Here is a 25,139-nt window from a genome sequence, read left to right on the forward strand (position 1 = left end):
AATGTAACCTGTTCTGACAATCTTATGTACTATTCAGGTTCCGGAGGACAAGTCACATATGGAGGGGTCACGGGCGATGAATTCTCACTGGATCCTCAAACTGGAATCCTCACCACCAAGAAGCCACTTGACCGGGAGAAAAGAGATGTCTACAAGCTGACAGGTAGATATAAAATGACCAGGACATCACTATATGTACATGTATACTGACGGCCCATCATGTGTTCTAGCATATGCCCGGGACGGAGGGTCCCCACCAAAGGTGTCTGAGGTCAGGATTCACCTCACTGTTGGAGATGAGAATGACAACGCTCCCATATTCCAGACTGACAACATCTTCCTTGAAGTTCCTGAGAATCAGGAGCCAATGACACTGGGTGTCCTCCGAGCCTGGGACCTGGATATGGGAAGTAATGGGCAGCTGCGATATCGCCTGATCGGTGAGTGTCCCTCACATCAGCAGATGTCTGAGGTATGAGGATAAGACTATGGGATCACGACTAGTGCAGGCTGGACATATAGCCATGGGATCTTAGCTCCATGGCACCATGTTACTTCTTAACCAATCCTTTCTCAGCTTCCTGACCCCTCATTCACTTCAAAGCTATCTTAGGTTCCTCCAATCACGCTTTTCCTTGAGTTCCATGATGGTATCTTAGGTTCCTGATACCATGTTTGTCATTGACTGCGATAATAGTATCTTACATTTCTGACGCTACGTTTGTTATTGACTTACATAATTGCTTCTTGGCGCCTTGTTTCTCATTGACATCCATTATAATATTATCGATTTCCACATTTCTCATTGATGTCCATGATGGTATCTTAGGTTCCTGACACCATGTTTCTCTTTGACTTCCATGACAATATCTCAGGTTCCTGACACCATGTTTCTCTTTGACTCCATGACAATATCTCAGGTTCCTGACACCATGTTTCTCTTTAACTTCCATGACAATATCTCAGGTTCCTGACACCATGTTTCTCTTTAACTTCCATGACAATATCTCAGGTTCCTGACACCATGTTTCTCTTTGACTTCCATGACAATATCTCAGGTTCCTGACACCATGTTTCTCTTTGACTCCATGACAATATCTCAGGTTCCTGACACCATGTTTCTCTTTAACTTCCATGACAATATCTCAGGTTCCTGACACCATGTTTCTCTTTGACTTCCATGTCAATATATCAGGTTCCTGACACCATGTTTCTCTTTGACTTCCATGACAATATCTAAGGTTCCTGACACCATGTTTCTCTTTAACTTCCATGACAATATCTCAGGTTCCTGACACCATGTTTCTCTTTGACTTCCATGACAATATCTCAGGTTCCTGACACCATGTTTCTCTTTGACTTCCATGACAATATCTCAGGTTCCTGACACCATGTTTCTCTTTGACTCCATGACAATATCTCAGGTTCCTGACACCATGTTTCTCTTTGACTCCATGACAATATCTCAGGTTCCTGACACCATGTTTCTCTTTGACTCCATGACAATATCTCAGGTTCCTGACACCATGTTTCTCTTTGACTTCCATGACAATATCTCAGGTTCCTGACACCATGTTTCTCTTTGACTCCATGACAATATCTCAGGTTCCTGACACCATGTTTCTCTTTGACTTCCATGACAATATCTCAGGTTCCTGACACCATGTTTCTCTTTGACTCCATGACAATATCTCAGGTTCCTGACACCATGTTTCTCTTTGACTCCATGGCAATATCTTAGGTTCCTGACACCATGTTTCTCTTTGACTTCCATGACAATATCTCAGGTTCCTGACTCTATGTTTCTCCTTGACTTCTATAATAATATCTTAAGGCCGCTTTACACGCTGCAATCTCGCTAGCAAGATCGCTAGCGTGCGTACCCGCCCCCATCGGTTGTGCGACACGGGCATATCGCTGCCCGTGGCGCACAACATCGCGCGGACCTGTCACACTACTTACCTGCCTAGCGACGTCGCTGTGACCGGCGAGCCGCCTCCTTTCTAAGGGGGCGGTTCGTTCGGCGTCAGTGACGTCACTAAGCGGCTGCCCAATCAAAGCGGAGGGGCGGAGATGAGCGGGACGAACATCCCGCCCACCTCCTTTCTTCCTCATTGCGGGCGGGACGCAGGTAAGGTGAGGTTCCTTGTTCCTGCGGTGTTACACGTAGCAATGTGTGCTGCCGCAGGAACTACGAACTACATCGTACATGCAGCAGCAACGATAATTGAGTTTAGGGGGGATGTCACCGATTAGCGATTTTGAACGTTTTTTTGCAACGATTCAAAATCGGTAATAGGTGTCACACGCAACGACACCGCTAAAGCGGCCGGATGTGCGTGACAAATTCCGTGACCCCCAACGAGACCGCTTTAGCAATCTCGTAGCGTGTAAAGCCACCTTTAGGTTCCTGACACCATGTTTCTCCTTGACGTCCATGACAATATCTCAGGTTCCTGACACCATGTTTCTCCTTGACGTCCATGAGAATATCTTAGGTTCCTGACACCATGTTTCTCCTTGACTTCCATGAGAATATCTCAGGTTCCTGACTCCATGCTTCTCATTCATTTCATAAGTTCCTGATACAATGTTTCTTGTTGACTTTCATGATGGTGTTTTAGGTTTCTGATGACATTTCTTGTTGACTTCATGACATCCATAACTTTTTTTGCAGATGGTGATCCATTACAAGACTTCCTCTTAGATCCTTCATCAGGAACTCTGTCAACAACTAGAGCATTGGACCGGGAGTCTGTGTCAGACTACCAGCTTACTGTGATAGTCCGTGATTGTGGAGATCCATCCCTCAGTGCTTCCACCACCATCTCCGTCTCTGTTGTAGACCTGAATGACAATGCCCCCACCTTCTCCGCATCATCATTCAACGCTGAGGTTCCCGAAGATGCTCCAGTGGGTAGCTTGGTTCTGAAGTTGACTGCCCTAGATCCTGATTATGGCCACAATGGGAGAACCACTTTCCATCTCTCTAATGGGACACAAGGCGCATTCCACATTGACACACTGACTGGACATATCACTACAGCGATTCAGCTGGATCGAGAGCGCCGGGCTGCATACACCTTCTTGGCATGGGTGATGGATTCTGACCCGTCTGGACCACGCAGTGCAGAAGCTAGCGTGACAGTTATAGTCAAGGACGTCAATGATAATCCTCCAACATTTCTACGTAGTCCGTTTCACCTGAATCTGTCTCGTAACACCCCCATCAAGAGGACCTTGGCCGCAATGAGAGCAGAAGATAAGGATGCTGGTGCCAATGCTTCCATCTTATACAGGTTGGCACCGCTCTCTGGAACTGGACGCTTTTCTGTAGACCCTTATACCGGTGAAGTGCGCCTGCTGGAACCTCTGGATGGCATGAGCCCACGAGACCGCACTGTGTTTGTACAAGCCTCGGATCTAGGCGAGCCACCATTGTCCACCACAGCCGTTCTGGTCATTCATGTCCGAGAGGAGGCCGCACGGGGGCCGAGGTTCCCGAGGGATGGCAACGAGTTCAGCTTGTCAGAAAACAGTCAGCAAGGTGAGCGAATATCAGAAACCCGCACTGTGGTGCCAGTGAGACCGCGCCTCTTCATCAAGGGTCAGTGACACAAGGCTCCCGCGTATCCACCAAGTGAGGGGTCTCTACACAGGGAAGGCAGGGGGACACGGCTGGCACTATAGACACGTTACATATACACTAGCTCTGGAGCCCATTCCACGCCCGGGGCTAATGATGAAGCGTCGGGGCTGATGATGAAGCGTCAGGGCAGGACTTTGTGGTCGGGGTCTTATTTATCTACTCCTCCCCTGGCTGCTTTTCTCCCCTTTATTTACATTTTGACCCCTGTCATCATCCCTAAGGCCGGTGTGTTCATGCAGTATAGCGCCAGAGTCAGCGCATGCGCATACCGCCAACTCCAGCTCCATTTTATTGAAGACACTGTCTGCGAATAACATCTGAAACAGACTGATGATATCCACAGAGACAGAGGCCTCGAGAAATGGCGGATTTTATTGAAGAATTCTACTACAAGATGAACACGTCACTGCGCATGCGCCGGCCAAACGGTTCACTGCCGGCTTGTGTCAGAAGGACGTGTTCACCATTATTTAGTGAATAAATATATATGTGTATTGGCAGCTATCAGACAGCAGCAGCGTGCGGTGGTCGGCGCAGGTGACATCAGTGAATAGGCTGAACGTGTGTATTTGCAGATAACAGAGAGCAGCAGCACACGAACTTGTGGTCAGTGCAGTGACATCAGTGAATAGGCCACGAGTGTGCGTATTGGCAGATAACAGAGGGCAGCAGCGCGCATCCTTGTGGTCGGTGCAGTGACATCAGGGAATTTGCCACGTGTGTGTGTATTGGCAGATAATAGAAAGCAGCAGCGCGCACCCTTGTGGATGGTACAGTGATGTCAGTGACCTCGACTTCAGCAGCTCCTCCACCTTCTGCTCGGAGACACCACACAGCACCGTGCACTCAGACGCTACACCCCCCACTGCAAAAGCAAAACCGCTGCATCCTACACCCCGCACAGCCCTGCACCCCACCACCCCGACCCGCACAGCCCTGCACCCCACCACCCCGCACAGCCCTGCACCCCACCACCCCGACCCGCACAGCCCTGCACCCCGACCCGCACAGCCCTGCACCCCGACCCGCACAGCCCTGCACCCCACCACCCGGGCCCGCACAGCCCTGCACCCCGGCGCTCAGGTCGGCAGCCTGCGTGCAAAAGCAGCCATCCTCAGGTCACACGATGTCCGCACACTACTGAACTCCCTCTCCATGACGTTTGATGTGGGTAGGTGGTTCACTGCCTCTCCCCTCCCTCACAATGACGGCATGCAGCTGTGCGGGCAGCGTCCCCTGTGTGTAGCCGCGTCCCCTGTGTGTAGCCGCGTCCCCTGTGTGTAGCCGCGTCCCCTGTGTGTAGCCGCGTCCCCTGTGTGTAGCGCCGTCCCCTGTGTGTAGCCCCGTCCCCTGTGTGTAGCCCCGTCCCCTGTGTGTAGCCCCGTCCCCTGTGTGTAGCCCCGTCCCCTGTGTGTAGCCCCGTCCCCTGTGTGTAGCCCCGTCCCCTGTGTGTAGCCGCGTCCCCTGTGTGTAGCCGTGCAGGCGGCGTCCCCTGTGTGTAGCCGTGCAGGCGGCGTCCCCTGTGTGTAGCCGTGCAGGCAGCATCCCCTGTGTGTAGCCCCGTCCCCTGTGTGTAGCCGCGTCCCCTGTGTTTAGCCGCGTGCCCTGTGTGTAGGCGTGCAGGCGGCGTTCCCTGTGTGTAGCCGTGCAGGCGGCGTCCCCTGTGTGTAGCCATGCAGGCGGCGTCCCCTGTGTGTAGATCCGTCCCCTGTGTGTAGCCGCGTCCCCTGTGTTTAGCCGCGTCCCCTGTGTGTAGGCGTGCAGGCGGCGTCCCCTGTGTGTAGCCGTGCAGGCGGCGTCCCCTGTGTGTATCCGTGCAGGCGGCGTCCCTTGTGTGTAGCCGTGCAGGCGGCGTCCCCTGTGTGTAGCCGTGCAGGCGGCATCCCCTGTGTGTAGCCATGCAGGCGGCGTCCCCTGTGTGTAGCCATGCAGGCGGCGTCCCCTGTGTGTAGCCGCGTCCCCTGTGTGTAGCCGTGCAGGCGGCGTCCCCTGTGTGTAGCCATGCAAGCGGCGTCCCCTGTGTTTAGCCGTGCAGGCGGCGTCCCCTGTGTTTAGCCGTGCAGGCAGCGTCCCCTGTGTGTAGCCGTGCAGGCGGCGTCCCCTGTGTGTAGCCCCGTCCCCTGTGTGTAGCCGCATCCCCTGTGATTAGCCGCGTCCCCTGTGTGTAGGCGTGCATGCGGCGTTCCCTGTGTGTAGCCGTGCAGGCGGCGTCCCCTTTGTGTAGGCGTGCAGGCGGCGTTCCCTGTGTGTAGCCGTGCAGGCGGCGTCCCCTGTGTGTAGCCGTGCAGGCGGCGTCCCCTGTGTGTAGCCGTGCAGGCGGCGTCCCCTGTGTGTAGCCGTGCAGGCGGCGTCCCCTGTGTGTAGCCGTGCAGGCGGCGTCCCCTGTGTGTAGCCGTGCAGGCGGCGTCCCCTGTGTGTAGCCGTGCAGGCGGCGTCCCCTGTGTGTATCCGTGCAGGCGGCATCCCCTGTGTATAGCCGTGCAGGCGGCATCCCCTGTGTATAGCCGTGCAGGCGGCATCCCCTGTGTATAGCCGTGCCGGCGGCGTCCCCTGTGTGTAGCCTTGTAGGCGTCCCCTGTGTGTAGCCCCGTCCCCTGTGTGTAGCCCCGTCCCCTGTGTGTAGCCCCGTCCCCTGTGTGTAGCCATGCAGGCGGCGTCCCCTGTGTGTAGCCTCGTCCCCTGTGTGTAACCGCGTCCCCTGTGTATAGCCGTGCCAGCAGCGTCCCCTGTGTGTAGCCTTGTAGGCAGCGTCTCCTGTGTGTAGCCCGTCCCCTGTGTGTAGCCGCGTCCCCTGTGTTTAGCCGCATCCCCTGTGTGTAGCCGTGCAGGCGGCGTCCCCTGTGTGTAGCCTTGTAGGCAGCGTCCCCTGTGTATAGCCGTGCAGGCGGCATCCCCTGTGTATAGCCGTGCAGGCGGCGTCCCCTGTGTGTAGCCGTGTCCCCTGTGTGTAGCCGCGTCCCCTGTGTGTAGCCGTGCAGGCGGCGTCCCCTGTGTATAGCCGTGCAGGCGGCATCACCTGTGTGTAGCCGTGCGGGCAGCGTCCCCTGTGTGTAGCCCCGTCCCCTGTGTGTGGCCCCGTCCCCTGTGTGTAGCCACGTCCCCTGTGTTTAGCCGCGTCCCCTGTGTGTAGCCGTGCAGGCGGCGTCCCCTGTGTGTAGCCGTGCAGGCGGAGTCCCCTGTGTATAGCCGTGCAGGCGGCATCCCCTGTGTATAGCCGTGCAGGCGGCATCCCCTGTGTATAGCCGTGCAGGCGGCATCCCCTGTGTATAGCCGTGCCGGCGGCGTCCCCTGTGTGTAGCCTTGTAGGCGTCCCCTGTGTGTAGCCCCGTCCCCTGTGTGTAGCCCCGTCCCCTGTGTGTAGCCCCGTCCCCTGTGTGTAGCCCCGTCCCCTGTGTGTAGCCGCGTCCGCTGTGTGTAGCCGCGTCCCCTGTGTAGCCATGCAGGCGGCGTCCCCTGTGTGTAGCCCCGTCCCCTGTGTGTAACCGCGTCCCCTGTGTATAGCCGTGCCGGCGGCGTCCCCTGTGTGTAGCCTTGTAGGCAGCGTCCCCTGTGTGTAGCCCCGTCCCCTGTGTGTAGCCGCGTCCCCTGTGTTTAGCCGCGTCCCCTGTGTGTAGCCGTGCAGGCGGCGTCCCCTGTGTGTAGCCATGCAGGCGGCATCCCCTGTGTGTAGCCGTGCCGGCGGCGTCCCCTGTGTGTAGCCGTGTAGGCAGCGTCCCCTGTGTGTAGCCGTGCAGGCGGCGTCCCCTGTGTGTAGCCGTGCAGGCGGCGTCCCCTGTGTGTAGCCGTGTAGGCGGCGTCCCCTGTGTGTAGGCGTGGAGGCGGCGTCCCCTGTGTGTAGCCGTGCAGGCGGCGTCCCCTGTGTGTAGCCGTGCAGACGGCGTCCCCCGTGTGTAGCCGTGCAGGCGGCGTCCCCCGTGTGTAGCCGTGCAGGCGGCGTCCCCCGTGTGTAGCCGTGCAGGCGTCGTCCCCCGTGTGTAGCCGTGCAGGCGTCGTCCCCCGTGTGTAGCCGTGTAGGCGGCGTCCCCTGTGTGTAGCCGTGCAGGCGGCGTCCCCTGTGTGTAGCCGTGCAGGCGGCGTCCCCTGTGTGTAGACGTGCAGGCGGCGTCCCCTGTGTGTAGCCGTGCAGGCGGCGTCCCCTGTGTGTAGCCGTGCAGGCGGCGTCCCCTTTGTGTAGGCGTGCAGGCGGCGTTCCCTGTGTGTAGCCGTGCAGGCGGCGTTCCCTGTGTGTAGCCGTGCAGGCGGCGTCCCCTGTGTGTAGCCGTGCAGGCGGCGTCCCCTGTGTGTAGCCGTGCAGGCGGCGTCCCGTGTGTAGCCGTGCAGGCGGCGTCCCCTGTGTGTAGCCGTGCAGGCGGCGTCCCCTGTGTGTAGCCGTGCGGGCGGCATCCCCTGTGTGTAGCCGTGCAGGCGGCGTCCCCTGTGTGTAGCCGTGCAGGCGGCGTCCCCTGTGTGTAGCCGTGCAGGCGGCGTCCCCTGTGTGTATCCGTGCAGGCGGCATCCCCTGTGTGTAGCCGTGCAGGCGGCATCCCCTGTGTATAGCCGTGCAGGCGGCATCCCCTGTGTATAGCCGTGCCGGCGGCGTCCCCTGTGTGTAGCCCCGTCCCCTGTGTGTAGCCCCGTCCCCTGTGTGTAGCCCCGTCCCCTGTGTGTAGCCCCGTCCCCTGTGTGTAGCCCCGTCCCCTGTGTGTAGCCATGCAGGCGGCGTCCCCTGTGTGTAGCCTCGTCCCCTGTGTGTAACCGCGTCCCCTGTGTATAGCCGTGCCAGCGGCGTCCCCTGTGTGTAGCCTTGTAGGCAGCGTCTCCTGTGTGTAGCCCGTCCCCTGTGTGTAGCCGCGTCCCCTGTGTTTAGCCGCATCCCCTGTGTGTAGCCGTGCAGGCGGCGTCCCCTGTGTGTAGCCTTGTAGGCAGCGTCCCCTGTGTATAGCCGTGCAGGCGGCATCCCCTGTGTATAGCCGTGCAGGCGGCGTCCCCTGTGTGTAGCCGTGTCCCCTGTGTGTAGCCGCGTCCCCTGTGTGTAGCCGTGCAGGCGGCGTCCCCTGTGTATAGCCCTGCAGGCGGCATCCCCTGTGTGTAGCCGTGCCGGCGGCGTCCCCTGTGTGTAGCCGTGTAGGCAGCGTCCCCTGTGTGTAGCCCCGTCCCCTGTGTGTAGCCCCGTCCCCTGTGTGTAGCCGCGTCCCCTGTGTTTAGCCGCGTCCCCTGTGTGTAGCCGTGCAGGCGGCGTCCCCTGTGTGTAGCCGTGCAGGCGGAGTCCCCTGTGTATAGCCGTGCAGGCGGCATCCCCTGTGTATAGCCGTGCAGGCGGCATCCCCTGTGTATAGCCGTGCAGGCGGCATCCCCTGTGTATAGCCGTGCCGGCGGCGTCCCCTGTGTGTAGCCCCGTCCCCTGTGTGTAGCCCCGTCCCCTGTGTGTAGCCCCGTCCCCTGTGTGTAGCCCCGCCCCCTGTGTGTAGCCCCGTCCCCTGTGTGTAACCGCGTCCCCTGTGTATAGCCGTGCCGGCGGCGTCCCCTGTGTGTAGCCTTGTAGGCAGCGTCCCCTGTGTGTAGCCCCGTCCCCTGTGTGTAGCCGCGTCCCCTGTGTTTAGCCGCGTCCCCTGTGTGTAGCCGTGCAGGCGGCGTCCCCTGTGTGTAGCCATGCAGGCGGCATCCCCTGTGTGTAGCCGTGCCGGCGGCGTCCCCTGTGTGTAGCCGTGTAGGCAGCGTCCCCTGTGTGTAGCCGTGCAGGCGGCGTCCCCTGTGTGTAGCCGTGCAGGCGGCGTCCCCTGTGTGTAGCCGTGTAGGCGGCGTCCCCTGTGTGTAGGCGTGGAGGCGGCGTCCCCTGTGTGTAGCCGTGCAGGCGGCGTCCCCTGTGTGTAGCCGTGCAGACGGCGTCCCCCGTGTGTAGCCGTGCAGGCGGCGTCCCCCGTGTGTAGCCGTGCAGGCGGCGTCCCCCGTGTGTAGCCGTGCAGGCGGCGTCCCCCGTGTGTAGCCGTGCAGGCGGCGTCCCCCGTGTGTAGCCGTGCAGGCGGCGTCCCCCGTGTGTAGCCGTGCAGGCGTCGTCCCCCGTGTGTAGCCGTGTAGGCGGCGTCCCCTGTGTGTAGCCGTGCAGGCGGCGTCCCCTGTGTGTAGCCGTGCAGGCGGCGTCCCCTGTGTGTAGACGTGTAGGCGGCGTCCCCTGTGTGTAGCCGTGCAGGCGGCGTCCCCTGTATGTAGCCGTGCAGGCGGCGTCCCCTGTGTGTAGGCGGCGTCCCCTGTGTGTAGCCGTGCAGGCGGCGTCCCCTGTGTGTAGCCGTGCAGGCGGCGTCCCCTGTGTGTAGCCGTGCAGGCGGCGTCCCCTGTGTGTAGCCGTGCAGGCGGCGTCCCCTGTGTGTAGCCGTGCAGGCGGCATCCCCTGTGTGTAGCCGTGCAGGCGGCATCCCCTGTGTGTAGCCGTGCAGGCGGCGTCCCCTGTGTGTAGCCGTGCAGGCAGCGTCCCCTGTGTGTATCCGTGCAGGCGGCATCCCCTCTATGTAGCCGTGCAGGCGGCGTCCCCTGTGTGTAGCCATGCAGGCAGCGTCCCCTGTGTGTAGCCGTGCAGGCGGCGTCCCCTGTGTGTAGCCGTGTAGGCAGCGTCCCCTGTGTGTAGCCGTGCAGGCGGCATCCCCTGTGTGTAGCCGTGCAGGCGGCGTCCCCTGTGTGTAGCCGTGTAGGCGGCATCCCCTGTGTGTAGCCGTGCAGGCGGCGTCCCCTGTGTGTAGCCGTGCAGGCGGCGTCCCCTGTGTGTAGCCGTGCAGGCGGCATCCCCTGTGTGTAGCCGTGCAGGCGGCATCCCCTGTGTATAGCCGTGCAGGCGGCATCCCCTGTGTATAGCCGTGCAGGCGGCATCCCCTGTGTATAGCCGTGCCGGCGGCGTCCCCTGTGTGTAGCCCCGTCCCCTGTGTGTAGCCCCGTCCCCTGTGTGTAGCCGCGTCCCCTGTGTGTAGCCGCGTCCCCTGTGTGTAGCCCCGTCCCCTGTGTGTAACCGCGTCCCCTGTGTGTAGCCGTGCCGGCGGCGTGCCCTGTGTGTAGCCGTGCAGGCGGCGTCTCCTGTGTGTAGCCGTGCAGGCGGCGTCCCCTGTGTGTAGCCGTGCAGGCGGCGTCCCCTGTGTGTAGCCGTGCAGACGGCGTCCCCTGTGTGTAGCCGTGCAGGCGGCGTCCCCTGTGTGTAGCCGTGCAGACGGCGTCCCCTGTGTGTAGCCGTGCAGGCGGCATCCCCTGTGTATAGCCGTGCAGGCGGCATCCCCTGTGTATAGCCGTGCAGGCGGCATCCCCTGTGTATAGCCGTGCCGGCGGCGTCCCCTGTGTGTAGCCGCGTCCCCTGTGTGTAGCCGCGTCCCCTGTGTGTAGCCCCGTCCCCTGTGTGTAACCGCGTCCCCTGTGTGTAGCCGTGCAGGCGGCGTCCCCTGTGTGTAGCCGTGCAGGCGGCGTCCCCTGTGTGTAGCCGTGCAGGCGGCGTCCCCTGTGTGTAGCCGTGCAGGCGGCGTCCCCTGTGTGTAGCCGTGCAGGCGGCGTCCCCTGTGTGTAGCCGTGCAGGTGGCGTCCCCTGTGTGTAGCCGTGCCGGCGTCGTCCCCTATGTGTAGGCGTGCAGGCGGCATCCCCTGTGTGGAGCCCCGTCCTCTGTGTGTAGCCATGCAGGCGGCGTCCCCTGTGTGTAGCCCCATGCCCTGTGTGTAGCCGCATCCCCTGTGTTTAGCCGCGTCCCCTGTGTGTAGCCGTGCAGGCGGCGTCCCCTGTGTGTAGCCGTGCAGGCGGCGTCCCCTGTGTGTAGCCGTGCAGGTGGCGTCCCCTGTGTGTAGGCGTGGAGGCGGCGTCCCCTTTGTGTAGGCGTGCAGGCGGCGTCCCCTGTGTGTAGGCGTTCAGGCGGCGTCCCCTGTGTGTAGGCGTTCAGGCGGCGTCCCCTGTGTGTAGCCCCATGCCCTGTGTGTAGCCGCATCCCCTGTGTTTAGCCGCGTCCCCTGTGTGTAGCCGTGCAGGCGGCGTCCCCTGTGTGTAGCCGTGCAGGCGGCGTCCCCTGTGTGTAGCCGTGCAGGCGGCGTCCCCTGTGTGTAGGCATGGAGGCGGCGTCCCCTTTGTGTAGGCGTGCAGGCGGCGTCCCCTGTGTGTAGGCGTTCAGGCGGCGTCCCCTGTGTGTAGGCGTTCAGGCGGCGTCCCCTGTGTGTAAGCGTTCAGGCGGCGTCCCCTGTGTGTAGGCGTTCAGGCGGCGTCCCCTGTGTGTAGCCGTGCAGGCGGCGTCCGCCGTGTGTAGTCGTGCAGGCGGCGTCCCCTGTGTGCAGCCGTGCAGGCGGCGTCCCCTGTAGCCGTGCCGGCGGCGTCCCCTGTGTGTAGGCGTGCAGGCGACATCTCCTGTATGTAGCTGTGCGGGTGGTGCCCCCTGTATGTAGCTGTGCGGGTGGTGCCCCCTGTATGTAGCTGTGCGGGTGGTGCCCCCTGTATGTAGCTGTGCGGGCGGTGCCCCCTGTATCTCTCCGTGCGGGCGGTGCCCCCTGAGTTTCTCGCTATCAGTAATCCCCTCGCTCCGCTCGCTCTGACTCTTCTGGTCGTCTCTTCTAGGCTCCGTGGTCGGGTCGGTGAAGGCCGCGCACAGTGGAGGCTCCAGCGGGAAAATCACCTACAGTATCCTGAGCGGAAATGAAAATGGCGCCTTTATCATCAGCCCAAATACAGGTACAAACTGGGCCCCACTGATGTATGATAATCTATATAGTGGAGACCCCCGCACTGATGTATAATCTGCATAGTGGAGACCCCCGCACTGATGTATTATAATCTGCATAGTGGAGACCCCCGCACTGATGTATGATCGCCCCCCCATAGTAATCTGCACCTTTCTCTGCGGTGTTAACCCCTTACATGCCTTGTGATTTCCCTCCAGGGCAGCTCACCGTTTTGCGGTCGGACTCTCTGGACTTTGAGTCGACTCCTCGCCATAAGTTGGTGATTCAGGCGGAGACCGCGCAGCATTTCGCCTTCACCACAGTCACCGTCGCGCTCCAGGATGCCAATGACAATGCTCCGCGCTTCCAGCTTCCCTCCTATACGGCGTATATCCGGGAGGGTCAGGCTGACGGGAGCCGCATTATCCAGGTATATGGCGGCCCCTGTGACCCCCCTCCCCCTCCCCGCGTGGGAGGCAAGCACTGATGATACCACGGCTTTGTCTCTAGGTTCTCGCTGAAGATCCTGATCAGGGAATGAACGGGCAGATCACCTACACGTTCCAGCCGTTCCAGCCCATGAGGGATCTGTTTCGCATTGATCCTCACACAGGCATTGTTACTACGGCCGTTATATTAGATCGTGAGATCTGGTCCGAGGCGCGGTGAGTGTGGGAGGAGAACAAATACTTTTACTGGAACAAAACAAATATCAGAGTAAAAAAGGCAAATTGCTCGTAATTTCAATGAAAGTAATAGAAGTGGGCAATATGGAAATCACACCGGAAAACAGAGAAAAAGGGGAGAAGCTGCCTCAATCTCTGCACTAAGCATGGAGGACAAAGAGGGGAGAAGCTGCCTCAATCTCTGCATTGTGTGTGTGTGTGTGTGTGTGTGTGTGTGTGTGTGTGTGTGTGTGTGTGTGTGTGTGTGTGTGTGCTGCACCAAGTATGGAGGACAGAGGGGGGAGAAGCTGCCTCAATCTCTGCATTGTGTGTGTGTGTGTGTGTGCTGCACCAAGTATGGAGGACAGAGAGGGGAGAAGCTGCCTCAATCTCTGCATTATGTGTGTGCGCGTACTGCACTAAGCATGGAGGACAGAGAGGGGAGAAGCTGCCTCAATCTCTGCATTATGTGTGTGTGTGTGTGTGTGTGTGTGCTGCACCAAGTATGGAGGACAGAGAGGGGAGAAGCTGCCTCAATCTCTGCATTGTGTGTGTGTGTGTGTGTGTGTGTGCTGCACCAAGTATGGAGGACAGAGAGGGGAGAAGCTGCCTCAATCTCTGCATTGTGTGTGTGTGTGTGTGTGTGTGTGTGTGTGTGTGTGTGTGTGTGTGTGTGTGTGTGTTTGTGTGCTGCACCAAGTATGGAGGACAGAGAGGGGAGAAGCTGCCTCAATCGCTGCACTAAGCATGGAGGACAGAGAGAGGAGAAGAAAACGAGGACTGGAGAACCAATAATATATCAACAATCTCACAGCTATAAGTCCATCTCCAGAGATCTTGATGTTCCTTTCTCCACAATGTGTAACATAATGAAGACGTTTAGCACTAGTGATGAGCGAGCGGTAAGATGCTCATGTGCTCGTTGCTCGAATCAAGCAATGTCTAACGCTCGGCTGCTCGTCTCAAGTAACCACTATAATAGAAGCGCAGGCATTTTATGGGCAGATCCCCGGGGAGGGCTGAGGGGGCCGGAAACAGCACGGGGAAGACACCCGGACAGATCTCTGACTCCCAGATCACTGCTGGGAACAATGGTGTCAGAGGATTACGCCACTATTACTGACTGACAAGAAAACATGCAAAACCGAGGATAACATGGCTATTACAGAAATAATGTTCAGAAACATTCTATATAACTTGCATATAAAGCAAATTTAACTGCAGAGAAAAAACCGCCTCCTGCACCCGTTTGGCCGTGTTCACAACTCACGTTTTGGCTTTCAACGGTGAAACAAACACTGCAAAACACTGAAAGCAGCGACAGGCTCCTTCTTCTAAAAATGTAGCAGCTTTCTATTACAGTCAGGAAAAACAGAAATCCTGTCCATGAGATGTCTCATATTTTTCCCCATTTGTAAGGAGTGGGACTCCTAGCCTGGTGAAGCCTATGTACTAAGTGCCAGGGATGCCAAAACGTAGGGGGGACTGCAATACTCCCTGGCAGAAATGTAGAGGAGGCCTCAGAAAACATGCAGAAGGAGTGGGACTTCTGTAGCCAATAACAAGGAATCCCAGAGGCTCACAGTATATCTAACAATAACAACCTTCAGGCAGTCTGACTCTGACTTTGCTCCCACTTAGGTGGGCGGCAGGTCCTCCTGTGCCGGCTCTGGGCATCAGGCAGCCCCTAGGCTTGAAATAGATTGAATCAGGGGTTTCCAAACTTTTATTTTTTAATTATCTCTTTTAAGACCTTTGCCAATGAAAATTCATGAACCATGAGGGGGAAACTTCTCCATCCATCCATCCAAGGGGGAACTTCTTGTTCCATTACGGGACGTACTATGTTTTATACCCTGATCTTCTGTGCATGATCAGCATTGGTTCCCTCTGATAGGGGATTTAACTACGCCTTGTAAGTCTGACCTGCACTGCCAGCATTTTTAGCACACTCTTGTCCCCCCCCCCCCCCCCTTCCCCCTTTTGATGGGACTACTGTATTAGGGGTAGTGGGTGAGAGTGTGTCTTATTATTGTCATACATCCTCTAGGCACCTATCGGGTGGTTCCTGGATGGTTCCTAGTCTAGAGGATACCACTGTGATATTGACCTAGGAATGGTGGTTTGACTTGGGCTTTGTCTGATGCCCTTTTGCAGCGTGAGTAATATCATTGCTTCACTGGTTTTATTCACCTTTTGAGTGTATACTCCTTTATTGGTACTTTATTAAAAGTTATGTTTTAGGTCTTTTTTTGGTGTGCAGACCATTGTTTGCTCCTCTTGGATCCAGCTATTTACCTCTGTGGAAACTTCTCCAACCCATCCGGGGGAAAGAAACCACAAGTCCTTTGTCCATTTACTCACACAAGAGGTGCACTCGGGTCTTTCTCCCATTGTATGAAGGCTTCCTTATTTATTTTTTATGCAGAGTTGAGGAAAATCAGAGTCTTGCAGGCCGCAGTCACTGCTCCCTCCCTGCTAAAGGTCATTCCGTAGGTTTTTAGTGCCGCCGGGTCATAATAACTAATAGGCTCATACGCCTGTCAACTAACAAAGCTGACCATCTTACTGTGCTCAAAATGAACAAGGCCTGGATTAGCCCCGATTTCTCAACCCCACCGGATGACAACAGCAGAACGTAAAGCCAAGTCAAATGTGTTTGTTTTCTGGTATATTCCCATGCACCCCTTCCCACCCCAAAAAAAGCTATACAGTTCATGGTTTAGTTTCCTGGACCTCTTCCTCAAGTCATCAAGCGGCCCTCACTCACAATCTTTAGAGGGCCATCACCTGACCCTCACTGCAGATATTTAGAGGGCCAGTGGTCGTCCCTCACTCAACTGACAACACTTTGAGGAACCGACCAAGATGGTAACAGCTATGATGCCATAACAAGTGTCACCATCCCACTTCTGTGTCTACTTAAACGATCGATGCTCACAGTTAAAGAGGAAGCTTCGCATATGGACAAGGTGGAGATGGATGAAGAACAGGGTGCTACGTGCTTGCATATCATGACTGCTTGCCGTGGAAATGTTCCCGTTTAGGCTTGTAGGTGCTAAGGCTTTCCATAATCTGAGGGTGGCGGCCATCCTGTGGTACTTGGTGTTCAGCCGCCAATATATTTCCTGGTATGCAGTCCCTGCCTTACACTGCACGTGTCTCATAACATCACCCATGCCCTGACCAACGTAGTTAGGTGGCAGCAGTGAACATATAGAAGGACTGTAAACCAATATAACCTGACTATATGCCTCTAATCCAAAACTATCCCTCCTCCAGCAGCTATCCCCACACTGAATGCAGATAATAGTGGTATTAACCCTTTCACGACCGGCCGATTTTTCGCTTTCCGTTTTTTTTTTTCGCCATTCTTTTTCTGAGAGACGTAACTTTTTTATTTTTCAGTCAATATGGTCATGTGAGGGCTCATTTTTTGCGGAACGAGCTGTACTTTTAAATGAAACCATCAGTTTTACCATATTGTGTACTAGAAAATGGCAAAAAAATTCCAAATGCTGAAAAATTGCAAAAAAAGTGCGATAGCACTATGGTTTTTGAGATATTTTATTCACTGTGTTCACTATATGGTAAAACTGATGTGTGGGTGTGATGCCTCAGGTCAGTGTGAGTTCGTAGACACCAAACATGTATAGGTTTACTTTTATATAAGGGGTTAAAAAAAAATCGGAAGTTTGTCCGAAAAAAGTGGCGCACGTTTTACGCCATATTCCGTGACCCGTAGCGTTCTCATTTTTCGGGATCTTAGGCTCAATGACGGCTTATTTTTAGTGTCTCGAGCTGACGTTTTTAACGGTATCATTTTTGCGCAGATGCTACGTTTTGATCGCCTCTTATTGCATTTTGCGCAAAAGTTGTGGCGACAAAAAAACGTCGTTTTGGCGTTTGGAATTTTTTTGCCGCTACGCCGTTTACTGATCAGATTAATTGATTTTATATTTTGATAGATCGGGCGTTTCTGAACGCGGCGATACCAAATGTGTGTATATTTTTTATTTTTTTAACCCTTTAATTTTCAATGGGGCGAATGGGGGGTGATTTGAACTTTTAGGTTTTTTTGTTTTTTTTTAATTTTTTAAAACTTTTTTTTTTACTTTTTTTTTTTATTTTACTAGTCCCCCTAGGGGGCTATTGCGATCAGCATTCCGATCGCTCTGCAGTATCTGCTGATCACAGCTGGAAGGCTGTAAACAGCAGATACGCTGTCTTTCTCTTTTGCTGTGCCCCGGGCACAGCGAAAGTGAAACCAATTCATGTGTAGTAGAGGAGTCATCACATGACCCTGTGCTACCATGACAACTATCGGGAGTCACGTGATCGCGTCACGTGACTTCCGGTTTTGGCGGTAAGTAAAACTTTACCGCGATCGCGCTTATAATGGCGCTGTCATGTATTGACAGCGCCATATAAGGGGTTAATCGGCACGAGCAGATAACGACTCTGCTCGTGCCTAGCAGGCACACATCTCAGCTGTGAAAATCAGCTGAGATGTGTGCCGATCGCGGCATGCTGCCGCCGGAGGACCGCGGGCAGTAAGATTATGTCATTTAGGACGTAATTTTACGGCCCGCGGTCGTTAAGGGGTTAATAGGGAATAGAATTGATTTAGGCCTGAAAAGGACTTTTGGTTTTAGGTTTCAGCAGCGAGGACTGTAAGGCTGTAATCCCTACTTACAGGTTTCTAATACACTATCCCTTCTCCAGCAGCTTGTCCTACACTAAATGCTGACTACAATCGGTATTATTAGACAATAGAATAGCTTTCAATTAGCCCTGAACAGGTCTGTTGGTTCAGTTTGTTCCAGCAGGTTCTGTCACCCTATCCCTTTTCCAGCAGAATCTCTCCCTAGTCCCTACACTATTTCCGGGTAGAGTGTTTCGAACATGGTGTCATCGGGTCTTATATAGACTCATTGCAGCCAACCAATCACAGTAATGCCATTAGCCAATATAGGTATTGCATTATCATGATTGGCAGGCAATCCCACATATTTAGGGGCTGAAAAAAAACCCAGGAAATATGTGGGTAGGAACTCGAGCATTGCGTCTGACTACCATGATACTCGATTGAGTGTCAAGTATTCTCTCTCATCAGTATTTATAACCCACTGCAGCTAATCTTCCTGGATGTGGACGGCAGAGAAAAATTGATAAAAGGTTGTAATAGTGCGGATGTAGGATAAGCCCCAATCAAGATCCAAAGAAATTAAAGTCGTCCTGCAGCTCAGGGGCATCAGTGTCAGCGCAAACTATCCGTCCACATCTGAATGACATGAAACGCTATGGAGGAGACCCAGGAGGACCCCACTGCTGACACAGAGACAGAAAAAAGCCAAAATGTAAGGGAGTAACCAAAATCCTTCTGGGAAAGCGTCTGGTTGACAGATGAGAGCTTTTTAGTAAAGCGCATCATTCTACTGTTTACTGAAAACAGAATGAGGCCTACAAAGAAAAGACCACAGAACCTACAGGCACATCTGGTGGAGGACAGAGATGTTTCGGGGATGTTTTGCTGCTTCTGGCACTGGGTGCAGTGACTGTGTGCAAGACATCATGAAACCTGAGGATACCAGAGGATTTTAGGTAGCAATGTAGTGCCTACTGTAAGAAAGCTGGGTCTGCGCCTAGGTCAGGGGTCTCCACCAGGACAATGACCCCAAACACTTCAAGAATTCCCAGAAATGGATGGAAACAAAGTACTGGAGAGTCCTGAAGAGGCCGCAATGAGTCCGGATCTAAACCCCATTCACTTGTGTGGAGAGATCTGAAGATTGGAGGAGGAGATAAGAAGATAAGAAGAAGAGAAGACATCTTCAGATATGAGAGACCTGGAGACGTTTATTAAAACGAAGAGTCCAAGACTCCAGGTGCCAGGAGGAAGAAGCTTGTGGACGGGGATAAGAGGCGACTGATGGAAGGGATTTATTCCAGAGGGTAAAGGACGCAACTAAATATTAAGAGGAGGGGACAACAATTCTGTCCGGAACATCTTTGGAGTTTTGTAGGAAATCCTGTCCAATTTGCCTTTTTTTACTCATGTGTATAACGAAGCATGTAATTGTAATAATTATCTGGGAGAAATACGTCATGATGTAGAGTAATTTCAAGGTGCCGACACTTTCATCCACTACTAATAGATATATATATATATATATATATATATATATATATATATATATATATATATATATATATATATATATACATACACACATTACAGACCGAAAGTTTGGACACACCTTCTCATTCAAAGAGTTTTCTTTATCTTCAGGACTCTGAAAATTGTAGATTCACATTGAAGGCATCAAAACTATGAATTATCACATGTGGAATGAAATACTTAATAAAAAAGTGTGAAACAACTGAAAATATGTCTTATATTCTAGGTTCTTCACAGTAGCCGCCTTTTGCTTTGATTACTGCTTTGCACACTCTTGGCATTCTCTTGATGAGCTTCAAGAGGTAGTCACCGGAAATGGTCTTCCAACAGTCTTGAAGGAGTTCCCAGAGATGCTTAGCACTTGTTTTCCCTTTTGCCTTCACTCTGCGGTCCACCTCACCCCAAACCATCTCGACTGGGTTCAGGTCTGGTGATTGTGGGGGCCAGGTCATCTGGCGTAGCACCCCTCACTCTCTTTCTTAGGCAAATAGCCCTTACACAGCCTGGAGGTGTGTTTGGGGTCATTGTCCTGTTGAAAAATAAATGATGGTCCAACTAAACGCAAACCGGATGGAATAGCATGCTGCTGCAAGATGCCGTGGTAGCCATGCTGGTTCATTATGCCTTCAATTTTGAATAAATCCCCAACAGTGTCACCAGCAAAGCACCCCCACACCATCACACCTCCTCCTCCATTTCACGGTGGGAACCAGGCATATAGAGTCCATCCGTTCACCTTTTCTGCGTCGCACAAAGACACGGTGGATGGATCCAAAGATCTCAAATTTGGACTCATCAGACCAAAGCACAGATTTCCACTGGTCTAATGTCCATTCCTTGTGTTCTTTAGCCCAAACAAGTCTCTTCTGCTTGCTGCCTGTCCTTAGCAGTGGTTTCCTACCAGCTGTTTTACCATGAAGGCCTGCTGCACAAAGTCTCCTCTTAACAGTTGTTCTAGAGAGGTGTCTGCTGCTAGAACTCTGTGTGGCATTGACCTGGTCTCTCATCTGAGCTGCTGTTAACCTGTGATTTCTGAGGCTGGTGACTTGGATAAACTTATCCTCCGCAGCAGAGGGGACTCTTGGTCTTCCTTTCCTGGGGCGTTCCTCATGTGAGCCAGTTTCTTTGTAGCATTTGATGGTTTTTGCCACTGCACTTGGGGACACTTTCAAAGTTTTCCCAATTTTTCGGACTGACTGACCTTCATTTCTTAAAGTAATGATGGCCACTCGTTTTTCTTTACTTAGCTGCTTTTTTCTTGCCATAATACAAATTATAACAGTCTATTCAGTAGGACTATCAGCTGTGTATCCACCATCCACTGTGTGTCTGCACAACACAACTGATGGTCCCAACCCCATTTATAAGGCAAGAAATCCCACTTATTAAACCTGACAGGGCACACCTGTGAAGTGAAAACCATTTCCGGTGACTACCTCTTGAAGCTCATCAACAGAATGGCAAGAGTGTGCAAAGCAGGAATCAAAGCAAAAGGAGGCTACTTTGAAGAACCTAGAATATAAGACATATTTTCAGTTGTGTCACACTTTATTGTTAAGTATTTCATTCCACATGTGATAATTCATAGTTTTGATGGCTTCAATGTGAATCTGCAATTTTCAGAGTCATGAAAATAAAGAAAACTCTTTGAATGAGAAGGTGTGTCCAAACCTTTGGTCTGTACTGTGTATATATATATCGCTCTGCAGCACGATGTGTGTTTGAATGCTTAATTCACCGGGGGTCTGCTAAGTTTACATTGCCTTTGTCTCTGTCCAGGTTGGTGGTCACAGCGACTGATCGCGGCTCCCCCCCTCTGACCGGATCGGCTACATTAACCCTGGTGGTGATGGATGTAAATGATAACAGTCCAACCATCCCGCTCCAGCTAGAGCTCAGTATCCGGGAGGGTAGGTATTTGTAGATGAGAAACTCTTCTACGATGTCATCTTCATAATAGTCCTTATCATCTTAAATATAGTGACTATATTTTTGGTTGCTATTTGAATAGTACAATCCAGAAACTTGCCAACTAGAAAACAATAATCTAGACGACCACTGACTAAAAAAACATTCCTTAGAATACCACTTACCTGACCAGATCCCCTAGAAGAACACACTCTAATAGACCATCCACTAGAAATCCACTGCTGAGAAGACCATCCCTAGAAGACCAAGTAGAAAACCATCCAGTATGCAACATCCCATTGAAGACCACAACCTAATACACCACCCACTAGAAAAGCACCACTAAAAAGACTAACCCCTAAAAAACCACACAGTAGAAGTCCACTGACTACAAAACTACTCATTAGGAAACATCCCCTATAAAACCAGCCACTAGGACACTACCCACTAGATGTCCATCAACTAGAAGACAAACTGACTAAACAGCCACCTGGAGACCAACCACTAGAAGACCATGAACTAGAAGACCACTAACTTAAAGACCATCCCCTATAAAACCAACAACTAGGAAACCACTGACTAGAAGCCCACCCACTAGTAGACATACCCTAGAAGACCTCACCCTAATAGACCATCCACTAGAAAACCACTTTTCAGTGCAATTTGTAATGGTGGTCCCAATCTGTTTCCCTGCTTTTACCAACAATGCAGGAGTAGTAGATGGCACTGATGTCCGGCCCGAGTTGCGCAGCAGTGGCCATGTCTGAACTGTCCGTCAAGTCACAATTACCAATCCTCTCATCTACAGATGCTCTGATTGGCTCAGAAATTGCTCAGGTGACAGCCAATGATGTGGACTCTGGCCCTCCCTTGTGGTACCTGCTGACCATTGATGGCTCCCCAGGGAGCACATTCAGCATCTTCCGTTACGGTGGGCACATATGGCTTACGGAGCCCCTGGACTACGAGGAGCGGGCATCATACACTCTAACGATACAGACGTCCGATGGAAAGCACCAGACTCGTGCGGATGTGAGACTCACCCTACAGGACATCAACGATAATGCTCCCGAGTTCAGACAGAGCCTGTACCAGGTCAGCCTCTGTCGCGCGGTCCCCCGCACCAGGGTTTGTCCTCTGAGGACCTTATCACTCCTGCAAAATGACAGGAAGGAACAAATTTACCCTTTCCTGCAATTTTGTTCATTGAATTGTCACTTTGTGATTAGTAAAGGATGACTTTCTCCCCGCCAGGTCGCTGTCATGGAGCACACTCCGGCGTGGACCCCGCTGGTGACTATTTCTGCCACCGATCGAGACTCCGGGGAGATGGGCAGAGTCACATACAAAGTGTTGTCCTTTGATACCGGCTCCTTTCACATCGACCCCAATAATGGTAAGTCCAGGTATACACTACCCAACTTGTAGCGTTAGGCGACCACTCATCTATAGTAGCCTGATGACCCGCTAACGATGTGCACACAACGATCAGTATTAGATCAATAGCAGATCGCTTTGTCTGCATTGACTCTGCAGCACTTTCCCGATAATTGTACAGTATAAATCCAGCTAAATTTTACTGACTCCCCATCCCTAGCACCAGACGTGAGCAAACAGTCACAAGAGAAGGGACGTACTCTCATCTGAGGGTCATTTATGGCTAAATGCAATGGACTTGTCTTCTTTTAACCCTGAAAACTTTGAACGTTATTTTAATATTTATACCGTCTCATGAAAAAAATCTCAAACGCGCCTCCCCCTTGAAAGAGGGATAGTTCGGCAGTCACAGCGACGTCGCTGAGCAGGTATGTGCGTGTGACACTGCCGTAGCGATAATGTTCACTACGGCAGCAATCACCACATATCGCATGTGCGACGGGGGCGGATACTATCGCGCTCGGCATCGCTAGCCGATGCTAGCAATGTCGCAACGTGTAAAGCCCGTCTAAGTATACCCATATTGGTGGGATGAACAGGTTGGAGGTGGGAAGCGGGTCGGAGGTGGGAAGGGGGTTGCTGGGAAGCGGGTCTGTGTGGGAAGGGGGTTGCTGGGAAGCGGGTCGTTGGTGGGAAGCGGGTCAGAGATTGGAAGGAGGTTGGTGGGAAGCGGGTCGTTGGTGGGAAGTGGGTCGTTGGTGGGAAGCGGGTCGTTGGTGGGAAGCGGGTCATTGGTGGGAAGCGGGTCGAAGATGGGAAATGGGTCATTGGTGGGAAGCGGGTCGGAGATGGGAAGCGGGTCATTGGTGGGAAGCGGGTTAGGGTTAGGGTTAGGGTTAATAACTGGTACATTCTGCAGAAAAAGAGTGCACTGGTGAGCCGGGAACACTAAAAAGCCTTGCTGTCCACAACAGACAACAGTGATGGCTGATCACAGAACCACAAGGGGCAAATACAGAGGAGTCACCACAAGGTGCAAATACAGAGGGGTCACCACAAGGAGCAGATACAGAGGAGACACCACAAGGTGCAAATACAGAGGGGTCACCACAAGGAGCAGATACAGAGGGGTCACCACAAGGAGCAAATACAGAGGGGTCACCACAAGGAACAAATACAAAGGAGACACCACAAGGGGCAAATACAGAGGAGTCACCACAAGGTGCAAATACAGAGGAGTCACCACAAGGTGCAAATACAGAGGAGTCACCACAAGGAGTAAATACAGAGGGGTCACCATAAGGAGGAAATACAGAGGAGTCACCGCAAGGAGCAAATACAGAAGAGACACCACAAGGAGCAAATACAGAGGGGACACCACAAGGTGCAAATACAGAGGAGACACCACAAGGAGGAAATACAGAGGAGTCACCACAAGGAGGAAATACAGAGGAGTCACCACAAGGAGCAAATACAGAGGGGTCACCACAAGGAGGAAATACAGAGGAGTCACCACAAGGAGCAAATACAGAGGGGACACCACAAGGTGCAAATACAGAGGGGTCACCACAAGGAGCAAATACAGAGGAGACACCACAAGGAGGAAATACAGAGGAGTCACCACAAGGAGGAAATACAGAGGAGTCACCACAAGGAGCAAATACAGAGGGGACACCACAAGGTGCAAATACAGAGGGGTCACCACAAGGTGCAAATACAGAGGAGACACCACAAGGAGGAAATACAGAGGAGTCACCACAAGGAGGAAATACAGAGGAGTCACCACAAGGAGCAAATACAGAGGAGACACCACAAGGAGGAAATACAGAGGAGTCACCACAAGGAGCAAATACAGAGGGGACACCACAAGGTGCAAATACAGAGGGGTCACCACAAGGAGCAAATACAGAGGAATCACCACAAGGAGGAAATACAGAGGAGTCACCACAAGGAGCAAATACAGAGGAGACACCACAAGGAAGACATACAGAGGAGTCACCACAAGGAGCAAATACAGAGGGGACACCACAAGGTGCAAATACAGAGGAGTCACCACAAGGAGCAAATACAGAGGGGACACCACAAGGTGCAAATACAGAGGGGTCACCACAAGGAGCAAATACAGAGGAGTCACCACAAGGAGCAAATACAGAGGGGTCACCACAAGGACCAAATACAGAGGAGTCACCACAAGGAGCAAATACAGAGGAGTCACCACAAAGAGCAAATACAGAGGGGTCACCACAAGGAGCAAATACAGAGGAGTCACCACAAAGTGCAAATACAGAGGAGTCACCACAAGGAGCAAATACAGAGGAGACACCACAAGGAGCAAATACAGAGGAGACACCACAAGGAGCAAATACAGAGGGGTCACCACAAGGAGCAAATACAGAGGAGTCACCACAAGGAGCAAATACAGAGGGGTCACCACAAGGAGCAAATACAGAGGGGTCACCACAAGGAGCAAATACAGAGGAGACACCACAAGGAGCAAATACAGAGGAGTCACCACAAAGAGCAAATACAGAGGGGTCACCACAAGGAGGAAATACAGAGGGGTCACCACAAGGAGCAAATACAGAGGAGACACCACAAGGAGGAAATACAGAGGAGACACCACAAGGTGCAAATATAGAGGAGTCACCACAAGGAGCAAATACAGAGGAGTCACCACAAGGTGCAAATACAGAGGAGTCACGACAAGGTGCAA

At 53.5% G+C, this 25,139-nt stretch overlaps 1 protein-coding gene across 1 annotated transcript in view; it reads left to right on the forward strand.

Moving 5' to 3' along the window:
* Positions 1–25,139, forward strand: part of DCHS1 (dachsous cadherin-related 1) — a 99,782-nt gene that overhangs the window by 61,465 nt on the left and 13,178 nt on the right. The window contains exons 12-20 of the mRNA XM_075337718.1: positions 38–163; positions 231–440; positions 2,678–3,547; positions 12,192–12,305; positions 12,514–12,725; positions 12,806–12,960; positions 20,921–21,051; positions 21,858–22,144; positions 22,304–22,445. Of these exons, the coding sequence (XP_075193833.1) occupies positions 38–163; positions 231–440; positions 2,678–3,547; positions 12,192–12,305; positions 12,514–12,725; positions 12,806–12,960; positions 20,921–21,051; positions 21,858–22,144; positions 22,304–22,445 (2,247 nt within the window). The remainder of the gene's footprint in view (positions 1–37; positions 164–230; positions 441–2,677; positions 3,548–12,191; positions 12,306–12,513; positions 12,726–12,805; positions 12,961–20,920; positions 21,052–21,857; positions 22,145–22,303; positions 22,446–25,139) is intronic.

The sequence above is a fragment of the Anomaloglossus baeobatrachus genome, chromosome 2, assembly GCF_048569485.1.
Source record: "Anomaloglossus baeobatrachus isolate aAnoBae1 chromosome 2, aAnoBae1.hap1, whole genome shotgun sequence".
Classification (NCBI taxonomy): Eukaryota; Metazoa; Chordata; class Amphibia; order Anura; family Aromobatidae; genus Anomaloglossus; species Anomaloglossus baeobatrachus.